General features: G+C 41.7%; 1 protein-coding gene across 3 annotated transcripts in view; it reads left to right on the forward strand.

Annotated features, from left to right (window-relative positions):
• The window catches only part of DAAM1 (dishevelled associated activator of morphogenesis 1), a 162,900-nt gene that overhangs the window by 124,828 nt on the left and 18,389 nt on the right, over window positions 1–19,683 (forward strand). For 2 of the 3 annotated variants that reach the window (XM_059182222.1, XM_059182223.1), the window contains exons 16-19: window positions 5,956–5,985; window positions 7,078–7,184; window positions 13,923–14,007; window positions 18,780–18,886. In XM_059182222.1, coding sequence (XP_059038205.1) covers window positions 5,956–5,985; window positions 7,078–7,184; window positions 13,923–14,007; window positions 18,780–18,886 — 329 coding nt within the window. The remainder of the gene's footprint in view (window positions 1–5,955; window positions 5,986–7,077; window positions 7,185–13,922; window positions 14,008–18,779; window positions 18,887–19,683) is intronic. The other variant, XM_059182224.1, reaches the window with a different exon arrangement.

Genomic DNA, 19,683 nt, shown 5'->3' on the forward strand with positions numbered 1-19,683 from the left:
TTGTCCCCTCACGAGGTGTGTTTCTCAAGCCATTTTTAGCATATCTGGCTTTTAAATATATGTATCAAGTGGTTATTATCAGAAGTGGACTGCTCTGAAGTAGGTGGAGCTTTTAGAAGTGCAGAAGTTTGTAAATAACTCTAACTTGGCAGTTAGCTAAAACCCTGGAGAGGAATTCTGACTGTATGTCATGAACCTGATAGACTCAGAAGTGGGGCTGGGAAGGCGGAGCTAGTTGGCGGATGGCACTGATAGAGAGAACCAGAGAAGTTTCTGAAACATGAGCAAAGCATTTGTGATACTAGTGAGAATACTAGTGGTACCTGGTGCTTGCTGGCTGGCTGTGTCGATGTGACCAGTTAGCAAGCATGATGCCATAAGCCCCAATCCCTTCTGGCTGGTACCTCTTACTCCTACAGATGGCATCTTAATAGATCCTCCTAATAGTAGACCAGAAGAGGTCACAGCAAGGTGGCTGGGGACAGAGAATTTCAGAAGAACAAGGAACAGGTGGAGTAGGGTCCCAGTCAGACACCTGGGAAGGGCTACATTGTATCCTGGAGCATGAGCAGGAAGATTCTTCACCGTGACCAAAGAGATGCTGCAGAGAGCAGAACAGGTCTTACTAGGAACGCAGGCATCTGCACAGGGGCTTTCCTTGGGCTTTGCTGGGAGGTCTTTAATGCCTGCAGGAATCATGCCCGGGCAGGGTGGGGGGCCATCCTCAGACAAGCTGCACACTTCCTAGTCTGCTTAGGCGGGGCCTGGTTCCCAAGGAAAAGTGTCTCAGAACAGAACAAGCAAGCATCAGGAGAAGATGGACTGAGGCTGGGGAGAAGAAAAGCTGACATATTTTTATTTCAAAACCTTTGATGCACCTGAACTTGAAAAGGTAGTGTATGCCTTTTAGTCAGAATATTTCACTGAGAGGGAAAGCTTCTCTGTAGTGCATTTTATGCTATGCTAGTTGAGTACGAAAATGCAGATGGTTGTCTGTTATGGTAGCATGACCCTAAAACAGGAGCCCCTCAGCTGGGACCTCCCTCCCTCCCCCGTAAGTATGAGGCAGTTGTACACACAAAATAAAGGAAAGCAAAGAAAAAAACGATAAGACATGCCCAGTAGCTTTCAAAGGACAACCAAAGGGTATGTTTTCGGGCCCTCGTATGGCAGGTGTTTGGATCAGGCTTGTTCTGATTGGCTGTGATGGGCCTCTTCTCTCTGGCTCTCTGCTGACCCAGGAGGGTGTTCTCTGGGTGACATTTTAGCAAATTTCCTGTTAGATTCAAATGATCTTCTGACCTCGTTGCACATCCAATTGATTTCCCACTTCAGTTTTAGTCACTAATACTGGCCCATTCTGGATGCCTAAGATGAAGGTTTAGGAATTCAGAAAAGTAAATTAAAGGAAGGGAAAACAGCAGTTATTCCAAGCTGCTGTTCAAGTCTGAGCATGTAGCCTGCATTTATTATGAGGGCAGGTGGTTAAAAGACCCAAGTTTACAAGACTCGTAATTAACAGGCTTTCAACAGAAGGTGCAGAAGGATGCTGCCAAAGTGCTCTGGGACAAATATGTGGACAGTTCTCAAGAGCTCTCGAAGATGAGGTTGTAGAAAGCCTAGCAATTGGGTAATTGTCTCCTAGCAACCAGTTGCTGTTTAAGTAATCAGTAGTCATTCCCGTCAGTATAGACCAGAACATTTCAGTTGTACTTAACACTAAGTAGACTGGTAAGTAGAATCATTTGTGACATTTTCAATAGCACTTCCTGGAAAAAAAATTTCAACACATTTGGCTCTGCTTAATTGAAGTATGTTTCCTCTCTTGGTGCAAGAATTTGAGATGAGATTTTTAAACCATAGATATATTTCTCAAATGAAGGTAATGTGAGCCATTTTATTGAGTTTATTACATGTTGAGAGACAAAAAAAAAAAAAAAAAAAATCTAAAGATACAGACATTCTAGTAGAAATATGTAGGACAGAGTAAAGGAAATGGGGTATCTGTCATTGCGTGTTCCCTAGTCTCCTATCTAATGGCAATGTCTAAGACCCGTGCATTTTCATTTTAATCTTGGCAGTGCACTATGTAATTATCATCACACTTGAACTGCTCTCTTTTCCACTCCCAAGTGAATACTGGGAACCTATTTTTTTTCTACGATATCTCCTCTTTCTTCTCTCCACTTCTAAAACCCTGGTCAGATTGCCTGAACTTCAGCCAGTTGCTTGAGCAAGTCAGTTTCTCAGGCAGAAGAACACTTGAATGCCATTACTTGCATGCCTGTAACAAGAACACTACACTGAGTAAGATTTTGAACAAAATCTCAAATATGAGATTAGTATAATTTAGGTGAACACTGATTTATGATATTTAGGAGAGATTTTATATACATATGTACACATACACAAAAAATGCCCAATTGATCTGAGAAATATTTTATCATTAAAATCAAAATGTATTTATAATGTCTGCTTTGTATATGAAATACTTCAAAGGTTGCAGATGTATTAAACTGTTACACAGGTGTGCAAAGCAACTTGCTACATAAAAGCAAAGTGGAGAAACCTGCAAACAACCATAATATAGACTAAAAAATGACAATATTAAGTATCTATTACGTTTTTGGTGCTGAATATGAAATATATAGTCCCAGTCTCATCAATCCCAAAATTTAATTCTTGAGGCACTCTTATACTTACTTTTTTATTTAACCCTCATGCCAGCTCTATGAGGTATTATTTCTATCTCACCAATAAGTAGAAATAGGGCTTAGTTTATATTCAGTGTCTGAACAGGTGGCACAACCAGGTTACAAAGTGGCGTAAATTCTCAGTTTCACTTGGTTCTTATGCAGTGCTCCTGTTGGTGATGAAAGTCAGGCTTTGTAAAGGATTGTCTGTAATCACAGTTTTAAGAATAAGACCATTTCTATTCAGGATTTTTTTTTTCAGTGTGGATAGCAAAGGTGTGCAGAGCTGATTATGTAGGCTTATGTGCCCCATGAAATGGAATAGCAAGCAGTTATTCCCCTGCTTACATTCCAGAAGTTCATCTGAAAGTCAATTTCTTGAATCTCAGAACCTTATTTTCTCATTGAAACTGTATTATGCGTGATTTCCAGGCCAACCACAAAAGACTTATTTTAATACATAATGTGCATTGCATAGTAGTACTGTTTCAGATAGAGTTGAACAATATTCATTTTGGTTTTGTGGGAAATTTTCCTGTTGAGATGTTATAAATTCATTCTCCCTATCTGTGGAGTTGGGTAGAGGAAAGTGAATGTCCCATTAATCTAAAAGGAGTCATATCTTTGTAGCAATAAATTAACAGCTTGTATCTCCATTCCTTTTCAGTTCTTTGCCTGAGGACACTCCTTTAGCAGCATGTAGTATAACATTTGAAAGCCTCTCTGCTCTGATTTAGGGAACGAAGGATAACTGTTATCCCAAGTTCCTGAATCTGACCTCTCCTGCTAATATGTAATAGAGAAGTCATTCTTGGGCTCCCATTTGGAACATTCAATGCTATCTTCTCATTTTTTTAAATATAAATGATCAAAGAATTTTTCTTTCTTTTTACATTTTCATTATTGAGTAGATCTAGATTTTACATTGAAAAATTATGAATTAGGGTATTTATTTCAGGAATCTTGGCCCTTAGCCACAGCACATATAGAAAGAAAAGGTTTTGTACAAATAGTATGTATTTCTATGAATAGTATGCATTTTTCTAGAGAGAGGTCCCTAGCTTTTATCAGATTTACAAAGGGACCTCAACCTCAAAAAGATTAAGAACCATTCAGGTAAGGATTATTATTATCTGTGAAGTGTTGAAGCATCCTGTCATTGCAGAACTTTATCTCTAAGAATCTGTCAGCATTGGTTCCTGAAAATGCAAGTCCCAGCTTTCTGTTTCCCAAAGGCCTACACCAAAAATCATCTGAAAAAATCAGACATCCTATTAGGTAGAACCAAATATAGCTGATCTTATGGTGTTTGGCCCAAGCCAATTAGGGAATAATTTAGAAGTTTCAAGAAGAATGGTAACTTATTTGAAAGAGGCCTGGAAACATCATTATTTTTAACATAGCATATCTAATAAGCTTTGTGATTTTATTTAAAATGTGTTGGGTTAAAGGACCCCTAAAGAAGGGAAATCTTAAGGCTAACAATTGACTAAACTCTCCCATGGCCTTCCTCATCCTCACCTCTGGAAAGATAAGATACCTTACTTAGCTATTAACTGTTACCCTTACTTCTGCTGCTGGTGATAAATGGGAGATCCTGGACCAGCTGTTCTTCAATTCTGTGGAAAAAGAGAGCAATAGGAGAAAAAAATGGGCTTGATCATCAGCCTGAAAGATAATTGTATAATAGCTTCCAAGTACCAAGCTCATACGTGTGTGTCAGGTGCTGTACAAAATGCTTTCCATGAATTATCATGTTTAATCATCACAATAATAATCCAGTTGTTAATTCATTTTGCAGATAGTAAGACTGAGCTGCAAGCCTCACACCCAGTCAGTGATAGTTGCCTAATTCCATAGCGCACTACAGTGAAGGTCCCAAGTCTTAACTTTCTGGTGGTGGGAACTTAATGGAGAGTAAGTTGATAGAAAACTTCAAAGAAGTTTTTTCTTTGAAGGCCAGACAGTAAAAGCTGGATCTAAATTCAACTTGTCTCTTTAAGAGAGAAAAGTAGGATAAGATGACTTCATGGAATCCATGTTACCATAGTTTTTTCCTGCCCTTGGAAGGAGACACTGCTTTCACAGGGCAAGTGTCCTGAGGAGTTTCAGACTAGAAAACCTGGTTGTTAAAACCAGGACAAAAGAAAAGTGTGGCATCGGAGAAGCAAGGTTTCCTGTGGTTATCAACTTATTTAAATGCCATTCTAGAAAAACAATCCATCCTTGTATGGGTGGAGCAGAAGAGGGACACATTGTGCTTCCCACTGGAAGAATGATGTGGAACGGCTCATCTTAGCTATGCTGTCAGGGCCGGTGCAGCCTTGAGGAATCTGCTGAACAACTGCTGGTTGTGCAAGCCGTTGGCCTGAGAGCTGGTGTGTGTTTTGTACACCAAAGCCCCACTCATTCCAGCACAGCAGAAACATGTGAAGAAAGCTGGCACTTTCTCTTAACGTGTCAGTTGCTTCTCCCTCTTTCTCTTCTTCGTTCCAAGTCTCGTCTGGAGTATTTCAGGAAGAGGCTGCTGACCTTGTGTGCTTGAACAGCCCTGAGGCAGCTGGGACAGTGCCACCAAGGGCCTGCACACAACATGATCATGTATTGTCTCTTAATTGCACATTCTGTCTTTTTCCTCATACTACCCACAGTGCCACCAGGCATTGTTTGGGACTCAGGGGATTCTGAAGATTAACATTATTGACCTATATTGTTGAATTTGTCTTTTGTATTTTCTTAATCCTTCCTTATGGCACAAGAAGACAGGAGATTATTTCAACACCATCACCACCACCACCCCCACCCACCCAAAAAGAATATTTTGCTGGTAGGACATTACCATGGGAGTAGTTTCCTCAAGTTGATGGAATTGATTGATATTTTTCTGCTTCAAGTGAATATCATCATGTTGAATAAATGGAGCCCATTTCTCTTTCAAAGAGAATTTGTTCCTTTCCCAACTTGGGTCTTTCCGGAGTGTCTAAGTCCTTTCTTCTCTGAATTTGATTTGCCTGCATTGAAAATGGTGTACTGCGCATGTCGTTTTTCTCTCCCCAGAATGCTTAGTTCGCACTCTTCATCGTATCTTCAGTCAGACTCTCCCATCTTCATCAACTCTCATGGCTGGTCCTTGGGGCATAAATTCTCTCTTACCCTGTGTCACTGATTTCCTTGACTGCTTTCACTTTCTCCCACTTGTTGCTGTGATTTCTGAACTGCATGTGTCTGATTTGCCTTTTCCATGCCTCTGCCATGGCTGTAGGATTTCTTTGTGAACAGTAACTCCAAGCAGGTAAGTAAGCAACTACTCAAACTTTGCTTACTATAACTTCTTGGCTCAACATAAGCTCAAAATATCTTGGTTATCCAATTTTTTTTTTCCTAGATAGTGTAACTCAGGGCTTATATAATTCTGCATTGGGTTTCAACTCTTAACTGATACTTAGAGGTCTGCCTGAAAATCTCAGCATGACAGAAGACAGTTGACGTTTGATCACATGGTGCCTCTTACTATAAATTTCATATTGTCTTTGTTTTCCTAAACTGTTACACAGTTCCAGAGCTCATTGGTTTTCTTACATTTTAAAAATGCCGTGATCCATTTTTAAAATTGATTCTGACCTCTAATAAAATTAAAACTTGCTATTTATCAAGTTAGTCTGGATTTTCACCTTGATGCCCAGTTTACATAAATAGTATTTTATATACAATTGTTTTTTGCCTCTTCCACCATAAATTACGATGGGACATTATTGCTTACAGCTTTTTGTACAGCAGCGGAGTACACAACAAAGTAGTGTTTTGTTGTTAATTCAAGTAATTGCACTCATGCCTTGAACTGCCCCCTGTCTGTTATCCATCAGACTCCAGGGTGATGAAAGGTACCATCTGGGCTTGGGAGCTTCCTGTTGCACATGAGGACGTTTGGCAGGATTTATTGTTCAGCTTTTTGAGTGCTCAGGATGCAAATGGTTCTGGAGTGAATGGGCCCTGCAAACGGCCAGGACTGGCAATGGCAAGCCTCAGCCGAGCTTGATTCATAGTGACAGTTCTTCTGTCTGCTATCCATAGGGATTTGGGGGACAAAAGGAGGGCACTGCTCACTGATAATTTATGCACGCTTAGCATCTTCAACTTCGAGATGCACTTTGTTCTTCCAAAAATGCTTTTTCAAATGTGGGTGGTCAACTTTTCTTACTACTTCCCTTTGTCAACTTGATTTTAGCCCTTTGTTCCACAACCTCCCTGGACTCCCTCCCTCACCATCTCAGCCTCGCCTGTGTGTGTATGTGTGTGTGTAAACAGAAAATTTAAAGGAAAATGTGTGTCTGAAGTCGGAATGTCCCTGTTTGACTTTGATGGATTTCTTTCATGCTCTTTATAGAAAGAAGCAGATGCCATTGATGACACACTGAGTTCCAAACTTAAAGTCAAAGAGCTTTCAGTGATTGATGGTCGGAGAGCTCAGAATTGCAACATCCTTCTCTCGAGGTATTGTTGATATTGAATAAACATTTCTGGTAGGACCAACTTTCCTCTCCCGTGGCTCCCATCCACACGTTTGTACTTGTTCTTTTAATCGGATTCTGCTGAGATTCAGTTCTTTGGATTCTCTTTTGTCTAAGGAGAGGAGAACTCATGGCCCCTACTTCCCTGTGTGGAATATATCAGAGCTGGATGCTTCTTCGTTTCTTAGAGTTTAATTTCCACAGAGTCCTGAAGTTAAAGAGTGGAACATCCCAAATCAGTGTTTTGTTTTGTTTATTTTTCCAGAGAGCCTATAAAATGGACTTTACCTTTATTTATATTTCCTGGCTTTAGAAATATTTTAGCTGTTGAGTAACACTGTCCCAGAATCAGCAGCAATGGTAAAAGCTCTTTGTTTCATTTTGCTTTTCTAAGTCACCTTTTTATACTTCAAGTTTATGATTTTCATGTTCTTTCTGAACATTTTTATGACTAAAGAGATGTAAATCTCAAACCTGAGTGAAATGCTAATTTATCCATTTCAGCCTTGTTGAGAATCTTTCTCATAATTAGTGAACCATCACGGCCTTGGAACTTGAAAAGAAGAAAGGAAACTTGGGAGGCTGGAATCTGCCCATAGCTTCAGGCACTATGTCTGGTTGTTCTGGGCATTTCAAGTAGCTTTTCTGTATCTAATTTCTTCTTTTCTCTAGAAGGAACTTTTCTGTCAGGCAAAGATACCTAACGCTTAAGAGATAAATGAATATCCTAAATTTGGGGGCATTAAATATAAGCCTCCCTGGTCACATTCTGAAAGAATATTATATAGTTATTAAAGCTGGTTTAAGGTGGCTTCATTTTCAGAGTAAAAAGGGAAAGTGGCAGCCTTTATTTTTTATTTATTCAGGAAGTGCAAGCATGGGGAGGGGCAGAGGCGGAGGTAAAGAATCTCAAGCAGACTCTGCACTGAGTGCCGAGCCCAACGTGGGGCTTGGTCTCATGACCCTGAGATCATGACCCAAGCTGCATTCAAGACTCAGGCATTTCACTGGCTGAGCCACCCAGGCGCCCCTGCGGTCTTTATTTTTAGATGGTCTTACAGTGAATTTCTTTTAACATAAAACACTGCTGCTTGGGTTACAGCGTGGAGCTTGATTATTAGCCAGATATATATTACTTTAGGGAGCAAATGTTTCTTCTCTTAGAAGAGAAACTGAAGCTTAATGAGATCCCTGAATTTAATACAACCAGGAAGGTAACGCGAACCATCCTATTGGCGTTTAATTTCTGCCTCTGGCTGGAAGCTATGTAAATGGCCAGGCCCTGTACTTAGCCCCACTTTTTTTCTCCCTGAACACATGCTCAGGAAGATACCAGGGAAATAAACTGAAGGTCTACTTACTTTTCTTCTATAGTATATACAATTCGCTTTGCTGTCATTTCCTTTTACAAGTCACATTCTTAGTAGTGACATTAAATGAAAATTGGGGGGAAGTTTTTTTTCCCCTAAAGCCTAGAATTTCTGCCTCTTTTTATGCTTTTGCAGTCTAGAGGGACATTTTTAAACAGCTTGACAAAGGGAGCTATCACCCTGAATTTCTATATTACTTAAGTGCTCATCACAGTAAAATCTGTGACCTAGTTCCTCATAGACAGATTATTCTCAGTACGAGATGTCAGTGAGGATAATAACACTGACACCAGTTACAGAGAAGGTTACAGCTCTTTCTGGCAAATTTCCCATCTCATTATTGAAGGAATTATTTCTTATTTGTGCTGTGCAGTTTCCTTGTTACCTCAGAAGTGTCAGAGCTTAAGGTGACTTAGAACTTGAACACTGTATCTAAACTCTCTCTGGAAGATAATTTTTGATAAATTGCCTTGTATCTGTTAGAGTAGCTATTAAAATCCAATTTAACGAATGAGTGTTATTATAATGAGCATAATTAAAAAGCAGATTGTACATAACAAGGTAATTTTGAGTCCCAGCTGACCTTACAGTAATTAGACCTTATGGATCAGGTTCTAAAACCTCTTTCCCACTGAGGATTCAGCCCTATATGCTTTTCTGCTCCATGATCAATAGTTTTACTCCTGTCAGGAAAGCACAGGACTGACCTGTAGTGTGCTGTGTGGTAAAAGTAATAGAAATGAAGCAGATTTAGTTTTAATTTAGGTTGTGTTTAGTTATTTAGCTGGTCAGCAGTTCACCTTACTTTTACCACCCCCCTTCCATTGGCAGTGCGTTACCACATACGAAAGGAGCTAGGGGCTAGAAGGAAGGAAGAAACCTATGAAAGTGTGTGTGATGCTTTTTTTCTTAGAGTTATCACTTTGACGCATTTGTTTGCCTGGCGCTATGCAGGGTGCCACAGAACAGACCGTGACTTTGAAAGCTCACTGGAGAATGGAAATGACACCAGCAAGGTAGCTTGTGAACAGCTCAGGCCTAGGCTGATGGGACCAGAAGGAGCCAGATGCTCAGCCAAGTGAGAAGGACACTGATGGGGCTCACCAGAGGGAGGGGACCTCCTAGAGCGATAACAGTTACACTATGGGGGTACGGGGGGGCAGTTCTGAAGAGGCACTCCGCGGAAGCCAAGGCACCTGAGGGGTCGGCGCATAGCTGAGAAGGAGAGCCCCGCATGGTGGCATCATCAGTCATAAGGAATGAGACTGGGCAAGAGAGCCCGGGATCCATGCCTGGTGCCTTCGTGAGTGCATCACTCAGTCAGGGACAAGCAATACCCTCCTCATCTATAAAAGGAAAGGGACATGAAACTTCCTTCCCCACAAGCCCAGCAGGGGAGGGACGCACAGTCCCTGTACTTGGGACTCGCCGCCTTCATGGCCAGGACTACCCGCAGCTCCTGGAAAGAGACTGCCTGGAAGGTGACTTTGAAACAGAAGCTCCAGGCCATGAGGGTCCCCGCTTGCCACAGACTTGCAAGTGCAGTGAACGTGGTGCTCCTCAAACTAAGAACCCCCTCCTCAGGCCACAGGCAGAGGGAGCACCAACTTACCGGGCTTATCCAGGTGACATGTGGCAATTAAAATTCACTCTGCTTTATTCCCTAAAACCGACCTCTCCCTCCCTCCCCCAAAAAAGAAAGAAACTTGGAAGCTGGTTTATATTGCAAAATGAACCCACCTTAAATACACTTTTATGAAGTGTTCTGCCATTCTTTTTTTTTCCAGATGCTCACTTAAAATGGCGGCCAGGGTGCAGTAAACCACAAAAAGCTACTTTAAAGTTGGGGGATTTGGCTTAAATCCACTGAAGCAGAGCTAAGGCTGATCTAGCCGTCCATCCCTAACTCATTTTCATTATGCCTGAATGTTCCAGTTCTCTTGGCAAATTTTTGAAATACTTGAGGGACGCAAGGTAGACTTAACTACTGTTTTTAAGTGGCCGGTTTGTTTCCTTCCTTGTAAAGAAAGTTGAGGTGGATGTCTGAGAAGTTGCCACCCTCCAGCACACCAGAACACTGGCAAGCTTTAAAAGCGATTAAAACATTAGAATTGGTAGGGTCCTTAAATTACAGAGATTAGCAGCAACTCACTCTGTGGATGACAGATGATACTGAGAACCCAGCAACCTACAGACTGGTCCCCGAGGGCGGAGTCCCCTTCTCCTCTTTCCCCAAGGGCGCAGTCTCTTTGTCTGCTCCAGCAGGCCGCGTGTGAGGCAGTATGTTGACAGGTAGATTTTCTTAAGTACTATCCATTAAAGTCTCAAGTCTCTTTGTGAAACACATAAAGAGAAACCAAAATTGTTATGAATTAGAGCTAGTGTTTAGTCCAGACAGCCTCTGGGGGTTGAGAAGCATAAATATATACAATTTCAAAAGCAAGAAGTTCTGCACTCCATATGGGGAGCTAATGAATGCAAATCTGATACTTCAAGTATTGTTCTCACTCCGATTTTCAACCCCTTTTCTTTTAAATGCAAAACAGAAGGGCTCAGCGGAACCACACCATAAAGTAGTTTCTTCAGCTCAGTGTGAAAAGGACACAGAACTAATTTACTTTTTTCTTCTAAGTGGTGCTTTTCTCAGGATGGCTATAGACGGTTCCACAGCCAGTTGGTTTTTATTAGTGGCGGTTTCAGCCTTCCTCAATGTTCCTCTTCCCTGGCCGGGCCTGGCTGAACTGTGGTGTTTGCTCCTAACGGATTCAAAGCCTTTCGTGTCCTAGAATTGAGGGCTACCCAGAGCCTGTCCGGTGAAGCCAGGATATTTTTTATCCTATCATATGTTTTACCCACACCAGCTCAGCTAAATGGTTCCAATGAAGTTTGGGGATTTTCCATCATGATGTTCTGGTGAAAATGTTTGTGGGGTGATGATTGTCCCAAGAAGACTAAAACAACCTGAAGAGGTCTGAGCAGGTCCAGGGAATTATGAGGGTGCCATACCTCAGATGAGGTGATAGAATGGGTCTCCTTTTAGAACACAGGCAGTTTCAGGGCTCCTGGGAGACTCAAGTCAGTTAAGTGTCTCAGTCTTGATCTCAGGGTCATAAGTTCTAGCCCCATATCCATCAGGACACACTCTCTCCCTCTCTTTTAAAAACAAAAACAAAAACAAAAAAGCAGTTTCACATATTGCCTAGATGCCATGTATTTGGATTTCACAACAGGAGGTAAAAGAGGATGCTACTAGTACAGTAAGATGCACGGATTTGTTCCTTCCCTTTCCTACTTACTGGCACATGAAACAACATTCAGTGTACATAGCAAAATGGCTGGTTTTCACAAGATTATGTCAAAGTTTAGCGAAAAGAACAAGCCAGAGCTGTCCAGAGTGGGGTGTGTGTGAACCTCAGGTTCCTTTCCTCCTTCTGTGACCTTTGTGCCCACCCCTGCACTCAGGCTGCCCTCTCGTTTATCTGTGAGAGCACGAGTATTGCAGCTTATTGTTTGATGCCCCCAAACACTATAACCATCTTTAAATTAAGAACGCTGTCTTGAAATTCTTGTTTAATACTCCTGGGCCTAATGGATGCTGTGTACAGAGAAGAAACTGGTAGAAGTAATGGGTTGTGAGAGTGCTTTGGGAAGTGTTCATAATGACCCTACTAAGCGCAGTGTAGTGATCACGTATCTGCATGTGAATGTTTAGGTTAGGAAAGTACTGCTGCTTCTTGTCCCCTTTGGAGAAGAGTCCGTTGGAGAGTAATACCTATAGTTAGTTTAGTGAACCTTATCCATGGCCAGGCAGAGAGATCAGTGCTTTACGGGCATTATTTGATGCAGTTTGATGAGAAAACGAAGGCTTAAAAAACACCTCATCCAAGGTCACATTGGCCCAGCCCTCTCGGCCAGGACTGGGGCCCAGCCTGATGCCAAAGCCCCTACCTTCAGATGCTCCCTGTGAAGGCTGTATATCTTGCCCTGTATTTGTGTGTGTATGTCTTTATCTCTAGGCCTAATGTGATTTTTCTTGAAGATCATAGACTAGAACAGACCAAATAATGTTAATATGTCACTTTAGTGGTAGTTTAATAAGGAAGTAAGATTTTTTTTTCTTTAAGTAAGTCTGGAGCTGATGCTTACAGATAGAACAAGAGAATGACTCTGTTGTTCTAGCTAATCATCTGATGAAGACCTTTCCCCCTAGTGAAGACTATTGGTTGTGTCTGATAGAAACACATTTTTGCAAGTGCATTTTAATTTCATGACTTTTCTTTATAGTCCACACTTTGTTGTGCTGACATAATCAAGAAGTAAATCCTTAATTTAATTAGTAAATCATATACGTTTATGATAAACAGAAAACAGATTTCTGGTTTTACTTAAATTCTTCCCTAAAAGTTATTAACTAGATAAGCAGATTTGTAAAAGGAATTTAGGGTTAGGAATCAAGAGTTTCCTGTTTGTGATAGATAATGCCACTTTCCGTACATTCGACCTTGGGCAATTCACTTAGACATTCTGCGCCTCAGTTTCTCCCTCCATTTAAAAAAAAAAAAATGACCATCACAGTTATTTTAAACCTCCAACAAAATAATATATGTGAAAACTCCTCCACCATGAAGTGTGTTTGCCTTTTACTCTGAGTATTAACTATTCAACTTTTTAATAATAACAGATTTCAACCCTTTTAAAATCAATTTTTAATCTGAAAACAAACTTTAAACAATCCTGATGAATTATCAAGTTCAGAATTTAGTTTTTTGGGGTGCTAGGTGGCTCAGTCGGTTAAGCATCTGACTCTCGATTTTGGCTCAGGTCATGACCCCAAGGTTGTGAGGTCAGACTCTGTGCTCGTTGTGGAGCCTGCTGGAAATTCTCTCTCCTTCTCCCCTAATGCCTCTGCATGCCTGCACACTCTCTCACTCTAAAATAAAATAAATAAATCTTTAAAATCTTTTTAAAAAAGGAATTTAGTTTTCCTTTCTCATCTACAGTACATGGCTACTATATGTAAAGCAAACGGTGGGTATAGATGTCTTACCTATTCCTCATCCTCCAACCCCTTACTTAAGGAAACTAAACAGTAGAACAATAGAAACTAAACAATAAAGCAGATATGTTCTCTGTGTCAGCAGAGCATTACAAAGTCCTGAAAGAATGTTAAAACGGTTTCAAAATACTATTTTTAGGGGCAATATTGTCAGGAAATAAGCTTTCACTAAGAGATTTTGAGAAAAACAGTTCTTGAAAATCAGCAGCTGGAGTAGCAGAATGAATTATCTTGCATTAAGTTTTAATACTCAAGCCAGTATTGTTAACAACAAAATAAAATATTCTTTATCCAGGTTGAAATTGTCCAATGATGAAATCAAACGGGCAATTCTAACAATGGACGAGCAGGAAGATCTGCCCAAGGACATGCTGGAACAGGTGAGCTGCCAGACAGACTTATCTCAGAGCACAAGTGACAACTGGCTTCCAGCAGGGAGTGGGATATTGAGAAAATCTGGTTGTTGCTGGTGGATAATTTCCTCATCTCTGAACCAATGTTGAATGTGGCTCTCTTAAGAGGCTTTATTCTCTCATTGCTCCTCAAAATGTTGGGTGAAAAGGAAGGTCACAAGTTTGTCAGATGCCTGGGACCCACAAGGCCAGATTCTGTTCCTCATGCTATAGTTACTATGCCTTCATAGGTCATACAAATCTATCAACTCCAGGGAAGTCTGTGGGACAGGCTTACGGAGAATCTTACCAGCACCATGAGATCACAGGCTACTACATAAACTGATTCATTACTGAATCCTTAATAAAGTTTGTGTCTTGGCCTTGACGCACCATTTCTACACCCCAGTAGTTACCGTTAAACCCCTTAGCTCTGTCATCTGCATCAAAGTAATTCGTATTAACCGTGGCCAGCCAAGCTGGATGGAGTGACTTAGCCTCTCTTCATGCAGTGTTCCTTTAACACGTTCTGTGGAGCCATTCCAACTCTGCTATGTGTGTCTCAGCAGCTTTGCGCAGTTGTCCCCCAAATGACAATGTTCTTGAAATAGAAGATGTTTCAGGGATTATTACCTATCAATCTGGCCCTGAATATTTCCGTGCTTCGTGGAGATCGTCTCCATGCTCTGAAACTATTCTGTCTGCTTGTCTCATTGTCCTTGGTACGAAATCCTATTTTGCATGACTTTGGTCTAGAGGTCCATGTTAGTGCCAGGTCCACTGAAGGTTAACTGTGGACAATCGTGGTACCAGGCTGAACTTGAGGTCTTGGTTGCAGGGATGCTCAGCTCCCAGAAGCAGAGTAAAGGCTGTTTAGCACTGTTAACAGTGATCTTGGGAGGGCGTGGCTGCCCCAGAGGGAGTGTCTGTGTGCTTATGCATTTTTCCACAGTGTTCTGGCTGATGTCAGAAAAGGCCTCCAACACAGAGCAGGGAAGAGTGAAATGTGAGGTGTCACCACACCACAGTGCACCCGCTCCACCTAAAACCTGCAGCTGCAGTCATCCTGGGGAAGCCCTCACACTTAGCAATGGAATAAGTTGTCAGGCTGTCCTTTTTGATGTTTGACTTAGTTACCAGTAGCCCATGACTGTGCATCCAAGCCTGTCAGGATCCTTTGTGTACAAATAGTTTAAACATAATTCCTAAACTGAAAATTAATTGTTTGGAGCATTTTACAGCTTCTCTGCACACTCTTCCCTCTCCGTCTGCAACCAGTCCTAACAAGGGTCTCTACCCGGAAGTGGCCCAGCTTCCTTCTGCCCCCCTCCGGTCCCCAGCTGACCCTGCACTTGGGGTGCCTGCATCAGAAGCTGCTCACACAGAGGGAGGAACTGTGCCGAAAGCTGCTTTGGTCCTTAGGCCTTCAGCCCCTATTGACAAAGTCATATGTTCAAAATTCCACAAGATCTGTTTACTGTGAAATTGCATGCAGCAAAATTCCTCCTTGAGGGAAGGGATTTCAAGATCTTGCCAAAAGGGCTTCTCGTGCAAATAGAATGTACTTCAAATAAATACAAGAAAATCAATTTACTGAAGCAGAATCTGGCCAAATGGGATACTTTTGACCTGGTCTACCCTGATAATTCTGTGGGTCTTACTCTCTGGTCACCTACCTACCATACTCTCTTTTCCTCCTTATTCTCTTCTTCCTCTGCTTCCTCTTCTTTCACACAGCACTTCTCCCAGACAAACTTTTAACTAGTATCTCTCTACTCCTAGTTAGGATTTGCATTTGAATCAGATTCCTTCCCTCCTCTCTGCTTTTAGTTGCTGAGCTCAGAACTCAGAGGAGATTGATACCCTCCTCTTTCTTGGAACTATAGTTTTCTCCTCATTCCCAGGTATTTGTCTAAGTCTTCATTCCTCTCCTAAAACTATCCGGACACAGTCTGTCACTTGACTCTGTTTTGGGAAGGACTGAACCTTAGCATGTGCCTCTCACAGCATTCTGTACAAAAGAGCTAGTGTTGTCCTGAACAGGGGCCTGTGGCTTAGTGCACACAAACCAGTGTGTGTGTCGTGGGGGGAGGAGGAATCCCTAAGACTCGAAATGAAGTTCCTTGCCCAGTAGATAAAAATCCAAACTAAGAGGAAAAAACAAGTCTTTTTCTCTCTCTTGCTTCTCCCTTCTCCTTCCCTTATTACCTTCCTCCCTGAACTGAGGAATAGCAAGAAGATACTGGTCCTGTCCACTGGTACCATTTGAACACAGGTACATAAATGCCTAGAACCAGTCAGGCTACCAGACCAGTGAACCCACCGGCATCCACATCCATGACATCCCATCAGGAAAGAGGGGTGGCTCTGGCCTCTGCTCTGGCCCAGCCCTTCCTTCTGCTTAGGAACCCAGCTGGATCAGAGCATCCTGTCTGCACCCCGCCCCCCCCATCATACACCTTTTTCTCTTCACTTTTAACTTGTTCAAGTCTCAGCCTTTCACAAAACACCTTTTCATACTATGCATGCCCATCTAGCTACTGTCCTCTCTCTCTTTTGATACAAGCAGAGTTCTTGAAAGCTTGTCCACACTCACCTCCTGTTCACTCTTCCTCACCTCCCGAAAGCTGTTCTCACTAAGGACTCACCACCTCCCTGTTGCCAAAGCTAGGGGGCACTTTGCAGTCCTTATCTTCCTTGATTTGCTGCTGGTATGTGACACCGATGGCCACTTGCTCCATGGTGAAATGTGTTTCTTTGGCATTTCATTGTCTCCTCTAAAGGTTACTCCTCTTGTCCTCATTCCTCAGACACTGGCTTCTCTCCAGCCCTGCTTTGTTTCCGTTGACGGTTCCCCTGGTTACCTCACTCACATCCTTGCATGTTGTAGTCAGTATCCATGCTCTGTCTTCCAAACAACTCTGTATAGCACGTCAGACCCATTTGTCCACCTACCAACTAGGAATCTCTACTTGGTTCTCTTGCCAGTATTTCAAACACTAAACACTCTCTCCCCACCGACTCTCCTCCATTTGGTCCTGGGTTTCCTGTTACATTGTATACATTGTATACAATGTATACATTGTTGCCTAAGCTAGAAGCCTGGACGCATCCTTTTGACCCTCTACCATAACCCGACATCCATCAACAAGTCAGGCTAGTTCTATTCTAGAATCTACCTATGACCCAATCCAGATCACCATCCTCTCTCACCTGGATTACTATACCAACAATCTAATCACAACCCCCTAATACTTTTGATCCTTTCTAATTCCTTCTCTGTTGTGAGCGTAGTGGTCTTTTTAAAATGTAAATTCATCCCTCTACTTAATATTTTAAGTCCTATCCCAGAGCCCACAAAATAAAGACTGAAATTCTTTCAAGGTCCTTGCTACTCCCTGACCTTGACCACTGCTACCCTCCCCCACTGCCATTACAGCTGTTCTACTGGCATAAATGCTATGCCACCCTTTCCAGACCCTGGCATGTGATGTGCACTCTGCCTGGAATATATTTCCATTCACCTGTAGTTCTATTTCTCTTTTCCTCCTGGTGGCACCCAGACTGCCTTTTCTGAGGTCCCATCGTTAAATCCAACAAACTTTGGAAGCCTACTAAATGAATCATCCAAATGCCAGCTTCAAATTATAGGGAGGCTCTTGGGGTCCAGAGGGTCAGTATCATTAAAAAATGTATATGTATCCAAGGGCATCTGATCCAGAAAATACTACACTTGGACAGGGCTGCGGGTATATATATACACATATTTGTGATTTGAAATAAGACACAGAGTACTTTTTCAACTTTAAATATCGCTGTTTCTCCCACTTTCCATGCTCATTTCTTCCGCCAAAATAAAAAATAGAATCAAAAACCAAATCCTACCATGTTCTTCTCATCCATCATGACATGGAGCAAAAAATGAGATGGAAATACATAAGGCAGAGAAATAAACAAGTTGAATGGAAAATACACATAGAATTACTCATCCCAGCATGATGTAATAGAAAAAAGCATTGAGCTGGGAGTCAAGAGACCTAAGTTCTATTTCTGATGATTACATGAACTTTCTCTGTAATTCTGGGTAAGTGGCTTTGTCTCTCTGGACCTCCGTTGCATCACCTTCTAATGAGAGTATTGAATATCCCAAGTCCCTCTAAGGGTCTATGCAAAATGGATCCTGGTAAAGAGCTTCCACAATCTGATTTGAGAGACAATATAGAGTAGAAAGTTGCCAGGAAAGAATCTTACATCAATTTAACTACCTGTAAGTAAAAAAGAAAAGATTTTTCCTCAAGTTTCATTGAAATATTATTGACCTACATATTGACCTATAAATTTAAAGCATACAGCATAGTAGTTTGACTTACAGATGTGAAATAAGGCAATAAGTTTTGTTAGCATCATCCATCATGTCCTGTAAATACAATAAAAAAGGAAAAGAAATTCTTCCTCATGACGACAATTCTTAGAATCGACCACCTTAACAACTGTCCTGTACATTATACAGCAGTGTTAACTCTAGTCATGCTGTGTGTTACCTCCCTAGAACTTACGTTGTAACTAGAAGTTGGTACCTTTGACCACCTAACTGCAAAGATTTAGTCATTTGTATGGTATCTTAACAATGACCTGTAGCACAGTTTATAAATTCAACAAAAGATACAGTCTCATTTTGGGGCAGATAACTGAAAGAGTGAAAATTTACTGCAAGAATTTAGTTATAAACCTCAGTTTTAATATTTGCATGTGCTTCTTAGCTCTTGAAATTTGTTCCTGAAAAAAGTGACATTGACCTGTTGGAGGAACATAAGCATGAACTGGATCGGATGGCCAAGGCTGATAGATTCCTTTTCGAAATGAGCCGGTGAGTTTGAAAATGCCTAAGACATGAACATGCCCTTGACCTCTCTCAGGAAGATAAACTTGTGATTCTGGTTGAATTAATTGGGCCAGTAACCTGGCTTCACTTAAAGCCCTTTTAAATTATAAAATCTTCTTAAGTCAGAACTATGTGGAATTTGTTTTGTTTATGGGAATTCTTCCCTCTGGGTGAGCCAGGGCTAGCATTTCTTCATAATTACCTCTGGTTCTGGACCTAAACAAGTCATAACTTTTCCTGGTTCCAGTCAGTGTCTCCCCCCACCCCCCACCCCCACACTTTGACTGCTATGGGATTATATCTCCCTTCTCTCTGTAGCCCAGCATCTCAGAAAATGGGCAAACCCAGCCGTGTCGACCTGGAGCCCACATGAATGAACAACTAGGGTCTGGATGTCAAATCATGACACATGCAGACATCTCTAATCAGTCATGGCACACTTCCCACAGAGTCTTGGCAAGCATTCTCAACCCTTCTCCAGAAAACCCAGAGGCAGCCACTGCTTCATAATTTTGTTTGGCATGTGAGCTTGAGTCTATTTGCCATCCCAGGCCTGAAAAAATTGATTCTGCATTAGAAAAGGACCAGTGGTGCCGAGACTCTCCTTCAACCCCAGGGCAGAGCTCTTCCCCTGAGTACCAAAGGCCTATGAGTGTAGCCAAGGTGAACATGGCTCTCACTCTACACTTCTGCCATATCTAGACTTATTTTTGTTGTTCCATCTCACCTTGCTGTTGGGAAGAATACCGCTATAGGACAAAGGATGGTTTTGGAATTTTGAC

This window comes from Mustela lutreola, chromosome 7 (assembly GCF_030435805.1).
Source record: "Mustela lutreola isolate mMusLut2 chromosome 7, mMusLut2.pri, whole genome shotgun sequence".
NCBI classification, from domain to species: Eukaryota; Metazoa; Chordata; class Mammalia; order Carnivora; family Mustelidae; genus Mustela; species Mustela lutreola.